This window comes from Lissotriton helveticus, chromosome 6 (assembly GCF_964261635.1).
Source record: "Lissotriton helveticus chromosome 6, aLisHel1.1, whole genome shotgun sequence".
In the NCBI taxonomy this organism is placed as follows: domain Eukaryota; kingdom Metazoa; phylum Chordata; class Amphibia; order Caudata; family Salamandridae; genus Lissotriton; species Lissotriton helveticus.
This window is the reverse complement of record NC_136067.1, coordinates 1,791,320,135-1,791,346,338: the sequence shown is the minus strand read 5'-3', so window position 1 is coordinate 1,791,346,338 and position 26,204 is coordinate 1,791,320,135. Positions and strand designations below refer to the sequence as shown.

The following is a 26,204-nucleotide window of genomic DNA, read 5'->3' as shown; positions in this document are numbered from 1 at the left end:
ATAGAAAGTAATATATAATTACCCGACATTAATACAGCCACTGCTGTACACGGCCTTTGGCAGTGGGTAGCGGGGGTTGGGAGCATGCACACAACCCCACGCTGCTCATGGTCTTTAGCTGTGTACAGTTGGGGTATGGTGTATGAGTGGGTGAGGGATTTTTTTCCAAATGGGCTTCGGGTCCACGGATCCGAGGATAATCATCTTTAAATATATATCAATTTATTTCTTTAATAGCTCTCAAACTACTAAACAGATTTACACCAAATGAAAAATGCACTGTTTCTGGACCATGGTCTCGCTTTCTGCTAAATGTGGTGTCACTCTGTTCCAAGGTTTGGGCTGTAATTGTTTTTTAAAAACTGCAAAATCCCCATAAACATTGCATGGGGAAAAAGCGTTTATGGCCCCCCCTTCTTCTTGACCCACACTTCACGGATCACCCTGAAACTTTCCAGACAGCAGCTACAGAAACAGGGACACATGTTTTGAAAGTTTCATCTATGAAAAAAGTTGGTCATAACTATCACTACCCACTGGCTAGAACCAGTAGGATATATATATTTTATACTCCCCTGTTATCTCCAGTGAGTCCAACATAGTGGGATTGCTAAGAGGTCTTCGGAGGCAACACCCCACTCTCTCCACCACTCTGCAAACATGCCACGTGGCACACTACTGGGTGGGGTATGAAGTCCACTTCACTCCTGAGGGACCTTGGGGGCCAAGAAGCCCTCCTGGTGCCTCCTGTAAGTTCTAAACAGCGGGATTCCTGAGCGCTGGTTGGAGGCCAAGCTCCTTTTCTCCACCACTCTGCAAACGCGACTGCTAGGTGAAAAACCTTAGAACTCACAGAAAAAACACAGGTTTCAGGGACGTTATAGTTAGAAATTATTATCATTTAAAAAACCTTAAAATTCACTGAAAAAAACCCACAGGTTTCAGGGACGTTATAGTTAGAAATAAGAATTTAAAAAACCTTAGAAATTCATTGAAAAAATCATAGGTTACAGGGATGTTTCTAGTTAGACTGACATTTCACTCGTACAAAACCTGAGCGGCTTGCTGAAACTCTCCACAGGCCTTCAACTCAACATTGCACATGGCCTTTGGCCATGCACAGCAGGTGGTCGGCAACAGGGCCTGACCGTGACCATCCTGCTCAGAGTGAGAACCGTTGTGAAATTACTACTAACGTGGAAGGGGCGCCGTCAAACGAGTGGAGCTTGTAAGTGATTTGGCATCTTTGCATATTCTGCAGCAATTAAAAAGGGCAAACCATGGACTCTGCTTTCAGACCAGGCGATGAAAAGAAAGAACCCACTCGTCTTGGGCAGCAACTACAGAAGAGATTGCGCTCCAATAAATCAACTATGGATTCTTATTTTTTTTAAAGGAAGGAGGACCCCATTCCTGAGCCTATTTTTGCCCCAGAGATGCCATCTCCTAGAGCCTTTATTTTAAATTGGTGGGTGTCCACCCAGGGTATCTGCCATACATACGCTGGGGGCCACTGGGGGCCCCCGCTGCCCTCGCTGGCTCCCTGCATGCTGCGAGAGCCGGCAATGCTCCCGCCTGGATGGAGCAGCTATTTATGCTGCCCCTCTGGGTGGGAACAATAGCTTGATCTGTTTCCCTGCCTGCAATGAAATAGATCAAAAGTTTGCTCTCAGCCGGCGGGAGAATTTTTAAAGTTCCCACAAGCTGGGAACCGACTTTGTGTTTGCTCCAGTTTAGCAAAAGTTTTAAAAATGATCTGGCCACGCAGAAATAAACACAAGTGCACCTGCCCATGCAGGTGTGGGCAGATAAACTGCTGTGTCCTTGGGGTGAGCTACCCAGGACACAGCAAGTGAGCTGGCCCTGGAGGATGGGGTCCCCAGGCCATTAAGAGGCCTTAGAGAGGGAACCGTGCATTCTCACCCCCCTTTTAAAAAGTTTATGAACCCCCGGGGATAGGGTCACCAGGGCCTTTTAAAGGCTTTGTGGGGGTCACAACCCACTCCCCTTTTGTGGAAGTTTCAACCCCGGTGGGCTCCCCATGGCCTGTAACGGCTTGGAGAGGGGTTCCCTGCGGCATGTCCGTTGTATAAGACCCCATTTCAATTTATAACAGTTTGCTAAATACACTACGCCAGTACACTCCACTCACTGCCACACTACTCTACGACACACCAGTACACTTTGTTGTACTTTGTTCCACACTACATTACACCACACCACTCAAGTCTACTCCACTGTAAGAGACTTTACCTCACTCTACGCTGCTTTACAACAATCCACTCTACGCAGCTCCACTATTTCACACACTACTGTACTCTATGCAACTCCACTCTACAACACTCTATTACACTGCATACCACTCTCTGACACTTTACTTCTGTCTATACCTCATCACTGCCCTGTACAACACTGTACTATACTGTAGTATGCCACTGTACAACACTCTACTCCACTCCAATGCATGATACTCTAGTCCACTATACATCATTGTATGCAAGTCTTTTTATTCCACTGCACCCCACTTTACTCCACTTTACTCCAACACAGTACTCCACTCTACCCCACTGTATGCCTCTCCACTTGTACCACTCAATGCCATTGTACTGTACAACACTGTATTCCTGTCCACTGTTCCCCACTCTGCAACACTGTACTTTACTGTACACCACTCCACTCTTCAACAATCAACTATACTGTATGCCACTCTGCTCTACTGCAGTCTACATCACTTTCCAATGCTGTACGACACCTCCATACACTCTACTGTAAAACACGGTACTCCAATTAATGACACTTTACTTGACTGTATGCCACGCCACTGCACTATACTCCGCTCTAAGCTGCTCCACTGTCTGACACTCTACTCTGCGGTATGTAACTCTACTCTACAACACTGTACTCCACTCTATTCCCATCCACTCTACGCCACTGTTCTACACAGTATGACACTTGAAGACACGGCACTCAAATTCTCTATATGATACGACTCTCCACTATATGACTCAACACTCCACTCTACGACACTATCCTCCACTGTATTTTACAACACTCCACTTGATGTTCTTTTTCACTCCACTCTAAAACACTCTACTCCACTCGTTGACAGTCTTTACACCTTACTCTACTGTTCAACATGACATTACACCAAATAACTAGTAGCTCTAGCCTGCAATACATAACTCCACTGTATGAGATACCATGCCACCATTCTCAATAACTCTTTACTACACTGTACGATACTCTACTACACTCTACTCTACTCCACTCGATTCCAATCTACAATACTCCAGTCTATGACAATAGACTTTACAACACTCGCTTCCACTATTGTGCGACACTCCACATATGATTTAAAACACTTTTATTAAAAAATGTTTAAAAAACATTGAAATTCAAATAAACATTGAAATTCAATTAAAAAAACCAAAGGTTAAAACTTAGTTATAGTTAGGAAAACATATTTTCCCTATGCAAAACAAGTTTAAACTACACAAACTTTAATAATTCTAAAGTTATAATTATAACTTTAATTTGTAATGTATCCATCACCTTCAAATTATTATAAGTAGGGGACCTCGTTACACACTCTTCTCAGCTCGCTAACCAGACAACACTAAATATAACTCGCTACTCTACCATACATATTCGCAACATTTTTCACACCTCCAAGTGTCCCGAAGTCTGGTAATACAGTTCGGAATATATAGGAAATTGGTGGAAAACTGATATTATATCTTCCTCAGTAAAGGCATCGCATTTCCACCTAAACCATCAATTCATCTGCATTTTTTTTATGGAGACCTAACTGTATTGCCCGACTTTGGGGCGCTTGGAGGTGCAAATAAGGCTGTGAGTATGTCTGAGAAATAATATTGGATGAATCCAGCATGCAACGTTCCATACATTTACTTCACCATGGATGCTTTTCATGTTTTTTCTTGGAGATTTTGGGTGATGTTGTATTAATTGAATGAGCCCTGAAAAGGCGGATATTCTGCAAAACATGTGTTGGCTACTTCAGTGTTATGGCTACACTCGATTTTGTATTTAACAACTAAATTTGTTCACTTGAATGACACTTTGGCTTTCAAAATTTATCAATGATTTAGTATCCTCAAATGAAGATTTTGTGTAATTGATATAGTCTTATACTGAGGCATAACATTTGATATGTGAATCCTTGCTATGACTATGATGTCCATTTGTTGAAACAAGTAAATACAACAAAACTAGATCAATTATATTGTTTGTGTTTTAATAATTTGTATTTTGGATGTTGCTCTTATTTCTCCCACTATCCACTATTAAGCACATTGTCTGCCAAACCTTTGGTCCACCTGCTCAGTTATGATTTGGGGAGGTTGTCAGTTTTCTGACAGCTGTGCTGCTGGCTCTGCCTTTGGAAAACTTACTCCAACAGTCTAATGGAGTTGGGGCTGTTTGAGTAAGGCTATCAGGCTGCTGGCCTTATTTAGAGTGTACAGTTTAATGTCCTATTTTTCTGTCCCATCGGGAAACAAATAATGACCCCCACTCCCTAGGAAAAAGCTCTGCTGTGAAATCTCGTTCTGAGAAACAAAAAAGTTTGGCGCACATGGCGGATGTGCACCAAATGTTTAGTTCCTTCAGAAGGAGCTGCTGTTACAGTGATCTCTTAATTTGGCAGGTGGCAGTCCAGCCTGAGTGGCAGAGGAGATGTCCTGAGATTACAGGAATTCAAAGCCAATAGTATATTTTACAAGTGCTAATAAAATGTATATGCTCCTGAGATGTGCATTAAAACTAAAAAATTTTTGATTGTATTTCCTATGAGTACACCTGCCTTCTAGGAAGCACTCATAAGGTCAGTTTAAAATTATATGTGAAAGGTAATATTTTTTAAGTTCAACATTTTATGGCAAGCAAAGATCTGCTTCACGTGTGTTCATTTACCAAGGCCAGATCATTTGGACTGCCAATGCTTATTATCATATGTTATTGAATTGAATAGAGACTGTGTTCATGTAAACAATGTTTGTACATATGGTTCATATTTATAACTATGTTGTCACTGTGCAATACGATTTGCCTAAAATACTGAAAGATGTAATTCAAACATATTTCCAAATTCTGTCAGCCAGCAGTAGTGTGAGGAATGAATTTGGGTCGTGGAAAGTATGTTGGCTCTAAGACTGTTCAGGGTGAGAAGTACGGAAAGAGTAAAAATACCACTCTACATACAGCTCAGGCGCCTTTCTAATCTGTGCTTCTCTGCAAGAATCCCAAGAATTGCATTGTAAATATATACAAGGAAAGATTCCAGAGCAAAAAACTCCGTCCTCCATTGAGTACATCTGTCAAAAAAGGATAATACTGAGCTTACACCTATTCAAAAAGAATGTTAGAAGAGAAAGGCAAAAATATAATTTAATTGTGAACGTGCTGTGACTTATGCCGCAAAAATTAGCCACGTCAAAATAAAATTCTGCTGATGATCTACAAATATAATAATTTTCTTAAATAGCACAATTGCATTCTTTCACAGCAGGTACATAAACGGTGTTGCTGTGACTCACACACTGAACAAGATAAAAGGATGAGCAGGGCCCAAGGGGATTCAAAACTTCTGGCAAGGGACAAGGTAAAGAATTGAAAGAACAGAAAAAGGGAAGGATTTGAGGGTAAAAGGAGTAAGGTTGTCTGGTAACACAGAGATGAGATGAAGAAAGGAGGAGTAGAGGATTGGGGCATGGAGACGAAGGGAGAAGAGGAAAGAAAGAAGGGAGGTGGGATGAGTTGAAAAAAGAGGAAGGGCAACAGACCGAGACGAAGAGACGCGATGAAGAATCAAGAGTGAGGTAGTGACAGAAGTCCAAGGAAGAAGCTAAGAGGGACAGATTAAAGGCAAGAATGTAGAGTTTTTAATAATAATACCATTTGTAAAGCGCATGGCTAATCCAGAACAGAGTGTCCCACTGCTAGGGAGCTGACACTGTAACTGTGATTGCCGCTAAACTGATGCTGATTTGTGCGCTTTAGGCTCTTTCTCATAACACGCTGTGCTTTTACTGCCCCTGGCTGTGCTCGCCTTTGACCCTCCATTTTGTGTTGTTGTTTTCCCCTGGTCCGCCCCTCCTCACGCCACCGCCTCCCAGCTGCTGCCCCTCCCACGCTCCGCCCCCTCCACCATCCATATATGACCAATGACCTAACGCGCAGCGTCCACGCGCAGCGTTCGCGCCCCTTGCGCGCCGAAGGTGCGCCAAAGGTAAGCCCGTCTACGCCCGTCCGCGCCTGGACCGCACCCAGCGCCAGAGCCCCTGGTCCTCGCAATGCCCAGCCCTCCCGCATTACTTACGACGCCTCCTCCCTCCTAGCCCTCAACCCCGGCCGTTCCCCCACCTGCACCCAGGCCGCTCCTGGACACACCCATGGACCCTTCTCATGCAACTCCTGCAAGTTCGACGGCACCAAAACCAACTCCTCATCCTCCGACACCAAGCAGAGACCCGACACCAACCACCTAAAATGCATCAAGCTCAACACCCGATCAGTCCACAGACACGCCATCGAACTTTGGAATCTACTAGACACCATCTCTCCCGACGTCGCCTTCCTGACAGAAACATGGATGAACGCCTCATCAGCCCCTGACATCACCATTGCCATCCCGGAAGGATACAAGATCATCCGTAAGGATCGCATCGACCAAACAGGAGGAGGCATCGCTATCGTCCATAAGAACTCCATCCGCATCTCAACCAGCTCAGACGTCAACCTAGCTAGCGTCGAACACCTTCACTTCCAGATCCACACCGACCCCAAGACCACAGTCAGAGGCACCCTCCTTTACAGGCCACCTGGACCCCGTGCAAAATTCAGCGACGTTATCACCGACTTCATCACCCCACACGCCCTCCCCTCCGAGGAATACATCCTACTGGGAGACCTCAACTTTCACCTGGAAAAGAGCAACAACAGCAACACCACCTCCCTTCGGGACAACCTCGCGAACCTCGGACTCAAACAACTTGTCTCTACGCCCACCCACATCGCAGGTCACACACTCGACCCCATCTTCACCTCCAGCAAACATGTCTCCTTCAGTCACACTACTACCCTCCAGTGGACGGACCACAGCTGCGTACACTTTCTCTACAATAAAACCACCACTCACAACCGACCTCAACCTACTCTACGAAGAAACTGGAACAAAATCTCGTTCGACCAGATCTCCTCTTCGCTTCTTCAAAACCCACCTACCCACTCCTCAAACCCCGACCAAGCAGCATTTAACCTCACCCAATGGCTATCCAACAGCGCCGACACCCTAGCACCGCCGAAAAAACGTCAAATCAAACTTGGCAGCAAAAACGCCTCCTGGTTCAATGTTGATCTTAAGAAATCCAAGAAACTCTGTCGCTCCCTGGAGAAGGCCTGGAAAAAAGACCCAAACACCAGCACCAGGGACGCCTTCAAAAACGCCACTCGCATACACCACCAACTCATCCGGTCTGCCAAGAAAGCCGCATTCAAAGACCGACTAGACAACAACGCCCACAACAGCAAGGAACTATTCAACATCGTCAAAGAATTCACCAACCCCTCAGCCAACTCCAACGACATCACCCCCTCGCAAGCCCTCTGTGATTCCCTAGCCTCATTCTTCCACAACAAAATTGCAGACATCCACAACAGCTTCGACATCTAACCCGGAGACCATCCCACCCAATCTTCTGCCGTACCCACACCCCCCTCGAACATCCTTAACAACTGGAACCCAATCTCCACCGAGGACACCATCCGCCTGATGAACTCCATCCACTCAGGATCCCCCACAGACCCATGTCCACACCACATTTTCAACAAAGCAGACTCCATCATAGCACCACACCTCCGAGACGTCATCAACTGCTCCCTCAACTCCGCCACCTTCCCGGAAAACTGGAAACACGCCGAACTCAGCGCCCTTCTGAAAAAACCCACAGCGGATCCCACCGAACTTAAAAACTACCGCCCCATCTCGCTCCTACCATTCCCGGCCAAAGTCATCAAGAAAGCCGTCAACATCCAGCTCGCCGCCTTCCTCGAAAGCAACAAATCCCTCGATTCCTCTCAGTCTGGCTTCCGAGCCAAACACAGCACGGAGACCGCTCTCATCGCAGCAACAGACGACATTCGAACTCTACTAGACAACGGAGACACAGTCGCCCTCATCCTCCTCGACCTCTCCGCAGCCTTCGACACAGTCTGCCATAGCACTCTCCTACAGCGCCTCAATAACATCGGGATCCAAGGAAAAGCACTGGAATGGATCACCTCATTCCTCACCGGAAGAACCCAGAGAGTCCGCCTCCCACCATTCCAGTCTGAGGCCACTGAAGTCATCTGCGGCGTACCCCAAGGTTCCTCACTCAGCCCCACCCTCTTCAACGTATACATGAGCCCCCTCGCAACCATCGCTCGCCAACACAACCTCAACATCATCTCCTACGCAGACGACACCCAACTGATCCCATCACTCACCAAAGACCCCAACACCGCCAAAACCAACCTACATGAAGGCATGAAAGAAGTAGCAGAGTGGATGAAGCACAGCCGTCTGAAACTGAACTCAGACAAAACAGAAGTCCTTATCTTAGGCACCTCCCCCTCCGCTTGGGAGGACTCTTGGTGGCCAGAGGCCCTTGGAAAAGCACCCATCCCGACGGACCACGCACGAAACCTGGGCGTCATCCTGGACTCCTCTCTCTCGATGAACAGACAAGTCAGCGCAGTCTCATCTTCATGCTTCAACATCCTCCGCATGCTCAAAAAAACATTTCGCTGGATCCCCACCGAAACCAGAAAGACAGTCACCCATGCACTAGTTACAAGTCGCCTGGACTACGGAAACACCCTATACGCCGGTATCACCGCAAAACTCCAGAAAAAACTACAACGCATCCAGAACGCATCAGCCAGACTCATACTTGACATCCCACGCAAAGACCATATCTCTAGCCACTTGAAAAACCTCCACTGGCTCCCCGTCAATAAGAGGATTACTTTCCGACTCCTAACCCACGCCCACAAAGCACTCTACGAACTTGGACCCGAATGTCTCAACCCACGACTTTCCTTCTACACCCCCCCTTGCCCGCTTCGATCTTCCAACCAAGCCCTTGCTACCATTCCTCGCATCAATAAAACCACCATGGGAGGTAGATCCTTCTCCTACCTCGCAGCGAAAACCTGGAACTCACTCCCCACCCACCTACGTCTCACACAGAACCACCTAGCATTCAGAAAACAACTTAAAACCTGGATATTCGACAAGTAACTCCCTTCCCCTCCTCAAGCGCCTTGAGACCCTCTGGGTATGTAGCGCGCTATATAAATTTCTGACTTGACTTGACACAAAAGCACTAGATTACCCAGGTTAAGGGGGAGCTTACCCTAAACAGAAGCACCAGGTTTTTAGTTTCTTTCAGAACTGAAATTCGGAAGACACCTGCTCAATGTCCATAGGTAGGGCATTCCATGCTTTAGAAGCCAAATAGGCAAAGGAACTATCTCCTATGCTTGCCCTTTTGAATATTGGGACTGTGGCAAGTTTGTCTGCTGCTTATCTCAGGTTTCTGGTGGGCATTTAGGCCTTTACCATTAAATTAAGGTAGTGAGGACCATGAGAAGAAAGTGCCTTAAAGCAATAACAAAGTGATTTGAAAAGGACTCTATGCTTTATCTGGAGCCAGTGTAGTTTCCACAATGTGGGTCTCATAGAAGCCCGCCTGGGAAGCTTCAACAGTGCCCGAGCCGCCACATTCTGGACCCGTTGTAATCTCTTAAAATGGGTCTGAGCCACACCTAGATAAAGAATGTTGCAGTCATCCAGCCTGGAGATCACTATTGCTTGGATCATAGTTTTCTGGTCAGACTCTGGTAGTAAATGGAGGATTTTCGTCAGGGATCTCAATATCCCAAAACATTTCACAGCAAGGACAGTGATCTGAGCATCAAAGGATAACTTGGTATCAAACCAGAAGCCTAGGTTTTTAACCTTATCCTTGATTACAGGTAGCGAGTCTAGATCATTGGGCCACCAAGCATTAGACCAGATATTGGTGTGCTTGCCTAAGACGACCCCCTCTGTCTTCCCTGCATTAGGTTTAAGACAGTTAGGGTCCATCCATACTGCAAATTCCAAGAGGCATTCACGGAGAGAGGAGGTCACAATATCGCAGTTCCTTGGAAGGGTAATAACAATGTGTGTGTCTTCGGCGTATGAAATGATCAAGGACTCATACAGCTCGATGACCTCCACTAAGCGGCGGACATACACGTTAAAAAGTGTTGGGCTAAGTAATGAACCTTGTGGGAGTCCATGATGCAAAGGGCGCACTGAGGACTTGAACGGTTTCATAGCGACCTGAAAGACAGCCAAAGCAGCACAGTGCCATCATTCCCACAGCTCCAACGCCTCTTTAACAGAATATTATATGATATCATGCCAAAGCAGCATTAAGATCCAACATCAGGATAGCTGCGGTGTTCCCCTATCCATGATCCGGCGCAGAGAATCAGCGCCAGTAGCAGGGCGGACTCAGTGCTATACAGAGGACGGAAACATGATTGGGTCCCTTGCAATAGATTGTTGGCCGCCAGATAGCTATACGACTGCCTGTTTTTCGGCGATTTCTAGATTAGAGGTAACAAATATAGGGTGTATTCTCTGCTTTTCATTTTTCAATGGTAATAAGGAGAAATGAACAGTGATACCATTTTTTGTGAGTCTCTGAGTCGCAGGAAGAAAGTATTTACCTTCTTTTTTATGGAGTTGTTGGAGCGATTCACAAGCGCTAGAAGTCCTGTGTACGTCAAAGTTTCCTCCACAGTCAGATAACTCAGCAAAGTGTCATTCTGGAAAAATATATAGATATGTTTATATTGTGGATTTTGCATTATCATTTCCACATCAAAAATACAAAGATAATGTTGATCAAGAGGAAACAAAGCACAAAACCTGTAAAACGTAGGAAAAACTGTCCTGGAACTGGTCTTTCTTCAGTTTATATCCATTCAAGTAAACATCACCAAGGAATGTTCCTTTGCTGCCTATTCTTCCGGAAATGGCGTCCAGTAACGTGGTCTTTCCAGATCCTGACAAATAAGAAAACAAACCCTGCTCAGTTTGTTATTGTTAAGTCTATTTTTGTTGTGTGAGTTCAACAGTAGTCACTACAATGCCGCCAGATTGGTGAAAGTGTCCTGTTATTACTATGGATGGTTATATGTTAAAAAGTCCAAGACTGAGTAACAATTGGACGAGGGAGGAGGGAGTGCTTCACACAAAGGAAACGTAGTCACACAACCCCTGGGAAAAACTGTTGTAATGGGGATAATTTCAACAAACACTTACGAAAATTAAAAAAAAGAAGTTACTGAAACCTTGGGCGAGGCATGACGATCACTGGCAGAAGGTCACCTGTTTATTAGCAGTGTTAAAGAATGTTCACCCGTCACACCCTAAAATGGTCCCTGAAAGGTTACAAGTACACAATTAAACTCCCTCCTAGGTGAAGTAGAACTCTCGAGTGATTTGTTTGTTTTTACTTGCTTTCTTTGCCTGATGCCACGTTATGGTGTGAGTAAATTGATTTCTAACATCATTGACATGGGTTTCAATTATTTCGTGTTGGATACAGTAGGGTCCCAGTAAAGGCTACTAGGCCCTGCAGTTAAATGCATAGTCAGTGATGGACAGTACTTTTGCTCCGTGACTTTTTAAACATGTGAAATTATGTGAATGCAGATGTAAGGAAAATTCAAAAAAACTTCATCTTTTGGAAACCCGCTGATTATAAACGTCATACGTCCTTTCTTTCTGAAGAGTAACCACTCTATTGGTGAAATTATATATTTTGGGTGACAAATTTGCAATACTGTTTCACAACTTTTAAAATTTCATTGGGTGATCACTTTCTGTTGCAGTTCTCCAAAGGACCCCTCTGCTACCATTATATTTTAGTTTGTGTTTTACAGGTAGCAAAGCAATATTTTTGAAGTTCTGGAGTTTATTTGGATTTATGAGAAATGTCAGACTGTGCGGTTAACTGGGTGAGGTACTGTGAAGGTGTTTTAATTACATAGTAATTGATATATACTGGCAGGCACAAAGATTTTCAAGTGTCTGTGCCCATTTTCTGTTTCTCATTTCATTTCATGGTTTACACATTCGATCCATTCACAAATCCAAGATGGATCACATATCTTAGTGCTTATGGGAACCTGCAGATCAGGAATATGCCCACCATGGCTTAGCTAAAAGGCTCCATCACAACCATCATATCTCCTCAGAGAGGGACAACTCAAAACACTGTTCTGAGGTGGCTGCCACAAACAAAAGGTTAGATGGCAGAATTGCCACTTACCCAGAGCCCAGCTGTCTTATGCAGGCATAAGGGATACCAGGTTTACTGTCTAGCTTCCGCCAGATATATATTACAGCATTTCAATAATTTCACACCAGAGTGGCTTTGACAAAATCTGTGTTGGCGGCCCAGGTGTTCTGAAGACAGATGCTACTTATCTCCTTTCTGAGAAGAAAAAACTGATAGATGGAATGCTTGCATTTTTTTTAAGCCGAACCAATGGTAATTAATATATGCAGCATTCCAGTCTATTGTGTTTTGCTCCCTGTGTCACTACCAACAGGGAGCAACAATATGCAGATCAGTTGTGGCACCACTCCATAATGGACAGTGCAGAAAGGACTGCACATCCACTCAACCGCTATACATGAATAGCCACCTACTTGCGAGTGCACAGGCAATTAATGGTACTCACTGAGAAGACCAAACAAATATGTAATGCATCTATGATCCAAAAACATCCTTCAGGTTTTTGCTAAAACAATAAAGAGTGTCAAGAGTAATTGAAATGTGTGACTACATGTAATTGTGTATCAACATATAAAAAATATTGACCTTTAAGATCTTTATGTATATAAATAAAATCACCTTTGTTTTAAATTTTGTCGGTCAAGCAAGGGTCACCTCCCACTGCTTTGCCGCTTGATCACGTTGTTAAATATCACCAAATACAACAGAAATAGTGATGAGGTTTGATTCCTGCAAGATCATCAGCAAACATTCCTGACTTTTAAAATACTATCAATGTATCTAAATGTGCACATTGACATAGTAACATTCAGCTAATTACAGCAGATTCCAGAGGCACATAAGTTATATCTATTTCCCAGCTATCGTTTTGCCTTCTTGTTCGAGAGTGCAGAACATATTATTGTTTTAGAAATATTAATCTCACATTCACATATAAATTCAAATATTGTAGCGTTTACCTGTAAATTCCTTTCTACTTACCAGAATTTCCTAAAATCCCCATAAGTTGTCCACTTTCCATATAAAATGACACATCTTTCAAGATTTGTCTTGTCCATTTTGTGTGATATGAAGGAATATCCCACCAAGGGCCAACACGTTCACTTAGAACAAAACATAACAGGATAAGTAAAATTAGATATTTTTATTCCAAATCTATATTAAGGTTCTAGAATGCATTCATTTTCTTGTTATATTATGGATAAAACAAATTATTTCTTTACAATTTACATTATCTGTCACAACACATCTACTGCATTTTTGTATAATAATTTAGAAACATTTTACGGACTATCTGTTTTATCATAATGTGAACTTTAGCTAAAGTCTAGCAGAATGGTTCTGGGCAACAGAAGATAGGCATTCAATTTGCAGAAACTATGGAATGGAAGTAAAATGAAGAGAAGAAGGGGATTTATTTAGAGAATGGCCAATCTAAAGTCCCCCACGTTGTTGGTAGGTTTTTTGGCAGAAGCAATAAGAAACAGTAATGGCCGATATCCCTGATGCCCTAGGAATTTTCTTTCAGAATGTGGGGGATTGTTTTTGCATTTTCATTGTCAAGGATCCAGACAGAAAAATGTTGGGGACTGGAAAATCCTTGCTGAATAAGATGTGCCTTCTAACATCCTATCCATTGGTGGGTACCCAACGAGAGAGCTTTCCGGATTGTGGAGATGACTGCACCTCCAGCATTAGGAAAGCTGACATCCCCTGTCATGTAAATAGGAAGGGGGATGCAAGTGGTGAGCAAATGAGGTAGCCATTAATGTGTGACAGTAGCCCTGTTGATGTGACCTCTAAATGATGCCTTACAACTATAGTTTACCACTTAGTAATCACACACACCTTTTGATTAAGTGACATTAACTCACCCACCATGCCCACCAACATTCTCCTGTAACATAGCCAGATGGTAATCTCCCTGCTGTTTCTCCATAATCAAGAATTCAACTACACCCAACAAGAGATCTTATTCCAATTGTGTAATCTTCTGCTTTTGGTATAACTTTAGCTCTCTTTTTCGTTTGTGCCCTGTGTTTATGATCTCTTCCTTTATCACTATTTGCCCTGCTCTCTACTCATCAACACTTGTCTATGGCCACAAACACTCTGTGTCCTTTCTCTCTGATCAATAATTCCTGTGCTGTTTCCAGTTCCATTGCTGTCAAATTATGATTTCTTGAAGGGAACAATCCTCACTGTATTTTACTTTTGGTAAACAATTGTTTCCTCTTCACCCCTCTATATTATGCACCCAAGTTAATACCTACGAATGAAAAGTCACATTTGTATGAGCATTTTGTTGCCATAGGCGATTAAACGACCCCAGCCTTATTTTCCCACTTGAGACCCCTTCTTCGTCATCTGAACTTATTTGTTTTTGACGTTCTCATCTCAGCTCTCTCAGCAGGACAATGCTAAAGAACTACATCCAAAGATTCAGTTGGTTGTTAAACACCAAGGTCAAAATAGGAGGAGATGGAGGCCATGTTCTAAAAACCTGCAGTCAAACAGGAATGCCAACATTTCTAATTGCCAAGCTCTGAGACTCTGTTGCAAGCTGTGATGACCCCTAGTTTGCCCATGTCTTAAGACCTCCCGGGTGCAAAGTCAGCTAAACAAAATCCATGAATCTAATGCATTATAGCATAAGGCCCAGCAGAAGGAGAAGAGTGTGGTGAAATTGCTATGGTAACACCAGCTCTTTCTTTTGGTTTGGTATTGCCTATCCACAAAGCAAATCAGACTTTTAACTCATTGAGGCTAGGCTTGTTCTATGCTTGGTTGGCCTTTAACAAAATACACGCAGTGGTGGGAATCTTGTGCCACAAGGAACAGGATTCCTTAGCATTCAAGGCTGAAGGATTTCCAAAGGAGACTGGTGGATCTAAGACAACCAATTTCCCTTGCAAGGGGGTGTCAAAAGGTGGGGGCTGACTTAGTATGTTACCTGCTTGTAGACACACCTTGCTAGACCTGCAGACTATTTGAAACTTGACATGGATAACTAATGCTCACATTAGGACCAGAGTTTACAATCACTCATATTAGTGTGACACCATTTTATCTTTTATATGTATGTAACTCACAGGTGAAATCACTGGAGGCACAGCATGAGCTCTAAAGTGAGTGAGACACCACAGTTACGGTTGTTTTTTTTATTTCCCAGAGCACACAGAAATGACCTTCAGTGGCAGGTTCACAAATTCAAACACACTTCCAGAATAAATTGGAACTCCCAGCAATGGAACAGAGGTAAGGCCCGGGTTGTGTTTTTGGGGGCACAAAGAGACATCAGCTTCCCAAGAAAGCTATACCCACATGAAAGAGGAGTGAGTCCAAACACTATTTCAGCATTTCATGGGATTTACCTTTGTCTTCCCGCGTATTTTTTAAGTAAAAACAAGCTAGTTTAAGGTGGTAAATATATTAAGGTATCAACATTTTTATCAATATAAGAATGTCAGGATGCACACGTTTATTTTTAACAATCCGTTTTTACAAAATGCTCACAGGTAACAGTATGTGTGCAGACCGGCAAGGCGCCTTGTCCCAACAGCACGAATGAAATATTTCAACATATGTGGAGCGACATTACGTTCCAGCCGCCTGTCGCATAGCCAATTAATATAATATTCAGCAGACTTCGTTGTCAGTTTAATCATTCATTTTAATCCATATAAATCCATGTTTTTATTCCATTTAATCGATTTCTCATTCCTTTCTCAGTTCATATAAAAAGCTACTTATTTCCCAGTTTTTTTCAACTACCCCTGACGAAGGGCTGTCCAGCCCAAAAAGCATTGGGTTATAATGAACACAGCAGCCCAGGATGAATTGTGTATACCCACGTGCTCCAGAAAATGGCCCTGATAGGTATATCTGCAGCATTCGAAAAAAGATTGGGAAATAAACAGCCTTATTATAGCAGACATATGTTGAAATATTTTATTTGCGCTGTTAGCGCCAGGTGCAGCGCTGGTCTGCACGCATACTGTGTTGCCTTTGAGCATTTTGTAAAAACCTATTGTTAAACATAGAATAGGCCGCGTTACAACGCAGGCGATACATTTCATGCCATTACCACGTGGTTGTTACAACTACTGCATTGTTACATCGCATGCCATTAAAACGCAAGTCATTACAACGACTTGCTGTAGGGGGCGCTGGATGTTGGAGGAGTATAATTTACTATTCCAACTCCAGTCTGTGCAATAGTAGGGAAGGTGTTGGATTTTAAATTCAACACCTTCTGCCCCCGACAGCAAGTCGTTGTACCGACTTGCTTTGTAATGGTTTGCAATGTAACAACATGGTCGTTGTAACAATCACGTAATGGCATGCGATGTATCGCATGCAATGTAAACGATGTTTCCCTGAAACATAAAGGTGTGCATCCTGTCATTCTCATATCGATATTGAACTAATTTTGCCCCTTCCAGCAGTTTGCACCCAGGAAGATTAGGAGGACATATAGAGTTAAAAGCAATAGCAGTAACATCATATAGAGGGCTGTTTGGAAACATCCAGTTCACAAGAGTAAGTCAGTTTGTGTTTTAAGTGCTGGTAAAAAAGTCTATGAAGAACTCAAGACTAGTGAATATCATTTTTATTTGGTGTACAACTAACATTGGACATATATAATTTTACGACAACTATTTTACAAAAACAGTGGAGAGAGTTGATACATAATATGCAAATTGTTTGGATTACCGCATGGAGGGTGGGTGATTTTAGAAGGCATCACAATGACTAGTCAGATTTGTTTTTTTCAAGAAGGGGTGTTTGAATTGGTAATTAGAGTCAGGTGTAAAGTTTCTAACTCACAGAGAGGGTGGTAAATAGGTGGGGCACTAGTTTGTTTGTTGTGCACTCGCATGGTGGTGTGGAAGGAGGAGGTCAGCCAGTTTAACTACTAGAAATAGTGTTCAACAGATGCAGGTCCAGAAGAAGGCTATGGGTTTAACAACACAATGCCACTATGGGGGTTTAATTTAGCACACATTGGGTGGTAGTGAGTTTCACAAAGGGTTTTGTTTCCAAAGGTTTTGTTTTATAATGTGGATTAAGAGAATGGTTGGGTTAGATTAGTTATGGGAGTTTATGTCTTTTTTTTTAAACCAAATGTGCATGAATTACAGTTTGCAAAATGGGTCTACAGACCATAGATTATGGTGCATGTCAGAATGTCACAAATATTGATAGTGGTTTTAATTCAAATGTATAGCTACCCCTGACGAAGGGCTGTCCAGCCCGAAATGCATTGGGTTATTATGAACATAGCTACTCAGGATTAATTGTATATACCCATGTGCTAAGGAAAAAGGCCCATATAGCTATATCTGCAGCATTCGAAAAAATTAAGAAATAGGCAGCCTTTTTATATGAACTTGAGAAAGGAATGATAAATCGAGGAAATGGATAAAAACGTGGATATTTATGGAGTAAAATGAATGACTAAACTGACAACGAAGCTTGCTGTATATTTTTCGAATTGGCTGTGCGATAGGCGGTAGAGCGTAATGTTGCTCCACATATGTTGAAGTCAATACTTTTTAAGCCTTTTTTTCAGAGTATTTAATTCATACGTCTTTGTAAAATGCTTATGTTAACAGACCCGTTCACAATGTAAGTTACCTTGACAGTTTTCTTTCTCTATTTCTTAGCAGTCTATGCAGGAGGTTTTGTAACTTCTTCTGTTATTACATTAGTGTTATTCAAAAATGAAGCAACTTTCCCATTGATTTCTGGACTACTAAACTTACAGCTAACACAGCCATAACTCAGTTTCATTACAAGATGGGCACTGACCCATCGTGTGCTTGGATATTGTTGCGGTGGTAGGATTTTGAGGAATAACAGTTACCGTTTCTCCAAGGCTTTCATACTATATTACACAACATTTATGGTATTCACCTTTATGTTTGTTACAATCACTTTTGCACAGGGTTTATTATTAGATTATTTTACTAAAGCCATGATCGTGACTCTGTTAACGGGCTTCCTCTATGTTCTATCAGTTGTTATCTCATCCCATGGAGGTAATCTTTTCTACCTAGGGTTATTCTGAAGCTGATAAACATTTCTTTCCTTGACCTTTGCTTCTTTACACAACTTCCTTGTATATTTTCAAGGTTTTCTTTTGAAATCTTTACACTACATTACAATAATTTCAAATTAAGTTGCATTCTCTTCTATAGTCTCCATGTGGTTGTTTAAAGAGAGCATCTCCTACCGCGTCATTATCATTATCTTTTTAAGTAAGCATGTGATTTTCATCAAACTATTGATTTTGAAATATTTTATTTTATATAGTGCTGATTCTAATGGATGCAAAACTAAAACAACAATACAAAATTCCCAGTAAGAGTGGTATCCATTTCAGAAGCCAGAATTCAGAATACTTAGAAGTCATAAACATAGAGATTGGAAAATATTCCAATTATTAAAATGTGATTGCAAACATTGCAATGTTTATAAGAGCTAGAGATAATGTAATCATGAACTAAACCTTAGACTCACTAAAACTTGATTAGCTATAATAATCGGAAACACAGTAAACAGAAATAATTAGTTAATGGCAACCATGGTAAGAGCTTGACATTTTTCTCTTTAAGTAATTGTTGTTTTAACAAAACCCAGATAGCCGTTTTGTTTGTTATTCCTCATTCTTCCCCCCACAGTATTCCATGGACATTTACTGGGGAAACATCACCAATTCATGGTGTTTCCATAGAACTAAGAGAACCTAATTTGTGTATCTGGCTTGGGCTTTTAGTACAGGAATAACAGAATATTGAGTTTGCGGAAACAAATAGTTGACGATTGGGCCAATCTGTCTTCTTGTTATTTCTGGATTGGCTCTTTCCTGGTTTTCTGCTTATCTTTTTCCTCTTTCCACATCTTTCATGTCTTTTTGCAAGCCCATATCTCCATGAGTTTTTATAGATTTTATTTTGGTGGAGAATAGTTCAATTGTCCTTTTCAACACCTCTGTACTGATATGTACTGCTTGTTTTCCTATGATTTTGCTCTGTACAGCATTTAGCTGTACATGGTTTATAAATACAATAACATTTAAACAAAACTCAACTTTGAGAATTTACTGGAAACTGAGCCTTTTATTTATAGCTCATATTTTTGGAAACCTTGATTAATTTTTCAGGCTTTTTTCTTACAAATGAAAACAGAAAAAGGCAAGAAATTTGAGAGTACACTAACCTATAATTGTTTAACACATATGCTGATATTACAATAGCATAATTAACTGGAATGAAACATTGGGCAGCTTTAGAGGATATATTTTAGTCATAAAATAAACTTCGTTATAAAACTATACAACTGGTGTATCTACTCAGTCCATTTTCTATGTTTATATTCTACCTCTGTAGGAAATATGAATAACATAAAATATATATGAGCTTTATAAACTGCAAGGTAGCATTCTGCAGCACACATATAAAGAGGAAAACACCTCTGGTGATTGTTATTGTGCACGAAGGTGTCCCTTTCTGCATTAAAACAATCGCCATTACAACGCAGACACACCATTGCCCCATGGTGCAAGGGTGCCTCTGTTGGGGCATGGCAGCCCTTTGTGCGCCAGTGCAGGGGAAAAGGACAGGAATGCACCCTATGTTGTAGATAGGACTCATTCTTGCCCTTTTCTTTTGAGGCAGGGCAACGCAAAAGGAAGGCTTCCTGTGCTGCCGAACGTCAAAATATTGAACATTAGGCCTTTAGAGTGCATATTTAATGTTGATCTCCATATTGTTTTCTTAGTATGAAAACGATGCACAGACATAGTTGTCAACAATAAATTACCACACACAAAAGATGATGGGTAGGAGGAAAAAACGTCCCACTTCTACCTCCTGCAAAAACTTTATACACACAAATTGGATAGTTAAACTGGTCTCTGAGGCGGAAGCCGGAGACTTAGGAAACTCGCTTTTAATATTGCTTGTATTTTGCACATTTGTTTAAAAAACGCTTTAATACTGCAGCACTTTGTTACTTGATGCCTACCTGATTGGCGGTCTCCTTCCCCTCAGCCGACTAGGCGCTGAAGAGGGAGCATAGCGGCCATATTGGAGGTAGGCTCGGGGTAGAGGTCTAGTTGTTTACCTCCCCCGCCCTCCACAGCATAAAATGGTACTACCCCCCCCCCCCGGGCGCGAAGCCCGTCTGCGCCCGTCCGTGACCAGAACGCGGCCGGGGCAGGGAATGCCGACCATCCTACCATCCAGTCTAGACTTACTTATTCACGAGGGGAAATTATAGCCCTCCGCCCAGGGGGTTGTTCTTACCATCGTGCGGATCCCGTCACCCCTCGTGGCACCCTTATAACATGCAGGCACTGTGGGTTCTCCTCTATGAACCTACGGGAGCCTCATAAACCCTCTGCCTTGCCTCCCTCCCGTGGCCCTATACTGACAATTCCTATTAAGGCCGCCTTGATAAATTGTAGGTCTATGGTCAAGCATTCCCTCGATATCCAGCAATCCCTGATGGAAAATAATTGGGATCTTCTATTTTTAACCGAAACTTGGCTGAATGAGGAAAGTAATCCCGCGATCACTCTGGCGATTCCGGACGGATTTAGTATTATCTGCGCTAACCGTCAAACCGGAAGAAGGGGAGGTGGAGTAGCTATTATCTATAAAAATGAATGGACTATCTCCTCCCCACACTTTGATCCTATTGATAGTATAGAGGCGCTCCCCTTTAGTATTAATCTCTCAGCATCTGTTTCTTTTTCAGGCTTACTGATCTACCGCCCGCCCAATTCTAGCCCTATTCACCTTCCGGCATTACTGGAATACATCACTCAAGCCTGCACTCGCTATGCCAAATATACTGTCCTAGGAGATTGTAACCTACACATAAAAGACCCGGCCTGCTCTTTGAGCTTGAATCTTTTATCTACCCTCTCGGCTTGTGATATGTATCAGCTAGTGGCCCTCCCTACTCATAGAGCCGGGCACACACTAGACCTAATCTGTTCTAACCTTACTGCGATGAGAATTGAAGACCTTATTCCGGTTACATGGTCAGACCATTTTCTAATTCCCTTTACCACCTCCTTGACTCGTTATGATAGACCCTCCTCCGCCCCTAGAGAATTTGGAAGAAACTGGAGCAAAATTACTTCATCCACGCTTGACGCCCACCTTAAAGATCACTGGCCCCGTCCGGCCACGGACTTAGATACTTGCATCTCTAATTTTAACGAATGGATTTGTCAGGCTATCGACTCCCTGGCACCTCTTAGGCCGATAAAAACATTCAGATCCTCCCCAGCTGCCCCCTGGTTCTCGGAGGAACTACGCCACTTAAAATCTGCTTGTAAGGTGCTGGAGAGGCGCTGGAGACTGGATTACTCCAGTGATAGTAAAACTAACTATCGTCAAGCACTGAAGGAATATAGGAAGCAGATTATAAAGCATAAAAGAATCTTCCTTGCTGAGAAGATTGAAAGAGCTAGCAACGCTCCAAGAGAAATCTTCTCGATTGTTAGATCTTTCACGGATCCCCAAGCTCTTATTCGAAAGCAGCAAGCCTCTCAAAAACTCTGTTCTCAACTCTCAGAGTTCTTTGAGTAGAATATTGCCCAGATCCATGCATCCTTCCCGATAAGTGGTGAAACTGAGTTGCCCACGGCAATGGTCGGGACCCACACTGCTAGCCCCACCCTCACAGAATTTGCAGAAATTCCCCTTGAGACTTCCTATCTAGAGCTACTTAGATGTAAGTCAGGCAGCCCTGGGGACCCATGGCCCTCTAAACACTATAAACGGCTGGCCTCCTTTCTCAACCCTTACCTTAACTCTATTTGGAACACCTCTTTAAGCTCGGGGGTTTACCCGGAGGCCTGGAAACACACGTTTCTAGTCCCTATTTTAAAAAAGGCCAACGCAGATCCTGAGAACCCGGCTAATTATAGGCCGATATCCCTCCTCCCTGCTCCGGCCAAGATCCTAGAAAGGCTAGCCCATCAGCAAATCGCACGCTATATTGAGAATAACGGACTCTATCACGATTCCCAACATGGTTTCCGTAAGGGCTACAGCACGGAGTCGGCCCTCATTGAGATGGCAGATTCAGTGCGCTGGACATTGGATCAGGGATGGAGGGCGGTGTTGGTGCTGCTGGATTTATCAGCAGCATTCGACACTGTCTCCCACTCCCTACTACTGAATAGACTGAGGGAGATTGGAATTCAGGGCAAGGTCCTTAATTGGCTAGGCTCATTCTTATCCAATCGGTCACAACAGGTCCATACCCCCCCTTTCACCTCTACTCCTAGACCATTGAAATGGGGAGGGCCCCAGGGCTCCTCTCTCAGCCCCCTTTTGTTCAATGTTTATTTTCCCCTCTGGCTTACTTGATCTCCTGCACGGGAATTAAAACGACGTCCTACGCGGACGATATACAGCTTCTTTTCACATTTGATGAACCTTCCCTCAATGCCTTTGAACCCCTCAAAACCTGTATGAGAGACATTGCTAAATGGATGGACCTCAATTTTTTACGACTAAATGCAGGGAAAACTGAGGTGCTCTTTTTTAATCAGCCCTCCCCACTTAGTTCGAACCTATGGTGGCCGGAAGAACTGAGCCAAGCCCCCACTCCGAAAGATTCCGTTAGGAACCTAGGAGTGCGTTGGGATGAAAAATTATCATTTGAAAACCAGGTCCATGCAGTCTCAGCCACCTGCTATTCTAAGATAAGAACCCTAAAGAAACTAATAAATTTTCTCCCACCCGCAAATAGAAAAACCATTGTCCATGCCCTAATCATTTCTCATCTTGATTATGCCAACGGATTATACCTAGGCCTGACTAAAGGCCTCTGCCTAAAACTTCAACTGGTACAAAATGCCGCCGCACGGTTAATTGGAGGCCTCACTCGTAGGCAGCACATTACCCCCTATCTGAGGGAATTGCAATGGTTACCCATGAGCAAACGAATAGAGTTCAAGGCTTTGACACTGGCCTATCGCTCCACCAAGGGCCTTGGTTCTGCCCATCTACGCTCCACTCTAAGGCCTTACTGCAACTCGAGAGCCCTTCGATCTAACACCAAACTCCTGCTGGCCACCCCAAGATTCAAAAGAGCGCGAGCCGGGGGCAGAACCTTTGAGCTGGGAGCCGCTCAAAGATGGAATAAACTGCCCCTAGATCTGCGTAAGAGTACCTCTGAACGTGAATTTCGCAAATCCTTGAAGACCTTCCTATTCTGCCAGTAATTCTCTGTTTTCAGAGCCCGTTTTTCAATCCATTCAGCGCCGGGACACCCCGTTGGGGTAGCCGTGCGCTCTACAAGTGACACTATAATTATAATAATAATAAATAGAAGGGGGACTTCATGTTAATGATTGCTGTGATCTCAGGTTGGGGGAAACACCCAAGAGTTTTAAAACTGCCCTCACACACAAAAACATGTGTCATGCTTCATCAAAGGGCTGCTAACACACCTCCGCGCAGACCAATGCTGGAGGTGGAGCAATAGGGAGGAGGAAGACAATACAACTCGTAAGTAAGAAAGAATACCCTACACTGATCAAGAATTAGGAATGTTACACATGATAATGCCACCTCTTGAGAAGCGGAAGCCATTCAAAGGGCATTTAAAAACTCTGGTCTGCTACAAACATCATTTTTAAAAAATGCTCATAAAATCAGCCACCGTATAAAACCAAAAACGACATGTCTCCAATGCTCGTTTTTTTGGTATAAATATTATAAAATTATAACACTGACAGGGTGACTGATTTAAACGCTCAATGGTAACATATATGGTGGTCTGGAAGTACTAAGTTCAAACCCTGGAAACACTAACTCACCCTTCTTTAAAGCTATTATTTACAGTGCAAAGAGATGGCAGAAGTGGGGTATGAAGCACTATGTAAGAAACAAGCTATTGTATGGATACAAGTTATTATTGTGAAAAGAAGGGCACCTCTTCAGGTGTCGTGGTAAACGTAGTGTGGGGGTTGGTTCCAAACCATTCTTTGTTTTGAAGAGCAGGATACATTTTTTAAACCTCTATTTTCCATTACTGCCCAGAATGGTAGGTACTCTTCATTTTATTGAGGAGGGCTGAGGTGTACCCCAGACTGGTCCAATGTCTTTTTGCTAGATGTTTCATTAAAAGTATCCCTAATGTCTTACTAGAATGCGTTTTCCTTACCTGACAGTATAGGATATTCCACGTGCACCGATGCTGCTCCTTGTGCCTTCCTCTGCCCCTCGGACCCTTGGCCTGGAAGCCATCACCAGGTCCCCCGCCGCCCTTCCCCCATCATTGGTTTTCATCACCACCGGCGCATCCGACATCTTGACTGCCCGCAGGTGAACCTCACTATTCAAGGCAGCGAGACCGTGTGCAGCTTCTCAGTTGAGAGGGTGGCTCATCTAATCTCTGGCTCCCCAGGAGTAATTCACTGCGCCTGGTGGCCCTTCTCATGCACCCAACCTAGCTACGGTCTTTTACGCAGAGCTTTCTACCAGGCTGAGCGGGGGCGCGTGCCTCCTGGCCCAGAACTTCGAGCGCTCGCGACAGCTGTGGACCTTTCAAGAATCCATTCCGCTCGTGGTCACGACTCAAGGGAGTCTGTGCTCCAATCACTGATTAGAACACACAAGGCCGTCCCGCCTTCCCGCACTGTGACCTTCACCCCCGTTACTCTCCAGCAATATTGGACAGAGTCTCACTGTCGGTTCAGACAGCTGGAAAGTGCGCAGATTCAACGAGTGCCTTATGTTTCCAGTGGGATGGGTCGGTTTTATTTAGAAACGTGTCTCCCCGTTATCTGATAAACCTTTAGACTCAGACACACAATAAATCCCGTCAGAATGACTACCGCGTGCAGGCTTACTTGTGTGGCTGTGCTTCACAGAAGTGGCATTTGGCTTCTGCTTGCCCACAATGCTGGGCTGTGAGGGATAGACCAGAGCGTTGTGCACCCAATGCTTAGACATCCCATGCCAGAACTTGTGGTGGACTCACACACCAAGGTCCTCTGAGAACAGACAGCTCTGGAAGCCTTTTGGAGCCCAAGACGGAGCAAAAGCGATAACAATGAGCGACAAGTTTCAAATGCCATCTGAAAGCGAGCTCCGAAATCGGGTACCATGTTCACCGGAGCCCGATTCGTCGGTGAGTAAAAAGTCTGTATGCGTGTATGCACTTTGTGTGTTTGTGTATATAAGTGCGTGTGTATGGTGTGTGCGTGTGAGTATGGATAAGAGTGCATGCGTATCTGTGGGTGTTGTTTTCCTTTTATTTAAAAATGATGTCTTCTTCAAACTTTATTGCATAAGTTGGAGTCCCAGAGCACAGATGTGCAAAGCTTCTCAAGAATATACGGAATTGTCCTTTTTTGCTTTCATGGTTTGACATTCAGTGAACAATCACATGTAGTAATGTGGGAGCAGGACATATGTCTTCAAGAAGACATCGAAGTCTCCCCTGCCCGAATCAGATACCATTGTTAGTCATTATAAAAACAATATTTACATTACTGCGCATAACATATGTTTAAATTCAGTGGACCTGACCACGGGTGCAGAGCATTAGAAGCCACAGCACTTGCCCAATACCTATTATTTATTTAAATACAGTTTATCCAGGGCTTTAAGTAGCCTGGGTCCTGCTGGTGCTCAGCACTGGCAGTTCTAAAAAGCAGATGCCGAGACGGGTCCCTATCGGGCTCTCCATGTTTACCCTCACGGTTAAAAAAAAAATCTTAATTCTGCAACAGAACCACCCTTCACTGCCTTTGAGGTAACTTTAAAGAGACTCGTTATAGGTATTTCGCAGTTTCATGAT

At 43.4% G+C, this 26,204-nt stretch overlaps 2 protein-coding genes across 3 annotated transcripts in view; one reads left to right on the top strand and one right to left on the bottom strand.

Moving 5' to 3' along the window:
- Window positions 1–25,144, bottom strand: part of ABCG5 (ATP binding cassette subfamily G member 5) — a 170,366-nt gene extending 145,222 nt beyond the window's left edge. The window contains exons 1-4 of one of the 2 annotated variants that reach the window (XM_078649685.1): window positions 24,564–25,144; window positions 13,347–13,468; window positions 10,988–11,124; window positions 10,786–10,884 (exon numbers count right to left, since the gene is read on the bottom strand). In XM_078649685.1, coding sequence (XP_078505811.1) covers window positions 10,786–10,884; window positions 10,988–11,124; window positions 13,347–13,468; window positions 24,564–24,709 — 504 coding nt within the window. In that variant the 5' untranslated portion in view covers window positions 24,710–25,144. The remainder of the gene's footprint in view (window positions 1–10,785; window positions 10,885–10,987; window positions 11,125–13,346; window positions 13,469–24,563) is intronic. The other variant, XM_078649686.1, reaches the window with a different exon arrangement.
- ABCG8 (ATP binding cassette subfamily G member 8) overlaps window positions 25,136–26,204 on the top strand; it is a 251,544-nt gene continuing 250,475 nt past the window's right edge. Inside the window, exon 1 of the mRNA XM_078649684.1 lies at window positions 25,136–25,532. Coding sequence (XP_078505810.1) covers window positions 25,455–25,532 — 78 coding nt within the window. The 5' untranslated portion in view covers window positions 25,136–25,454. The remainder of the gene's footprint in view (window positions 25,533–26,204) is intronic.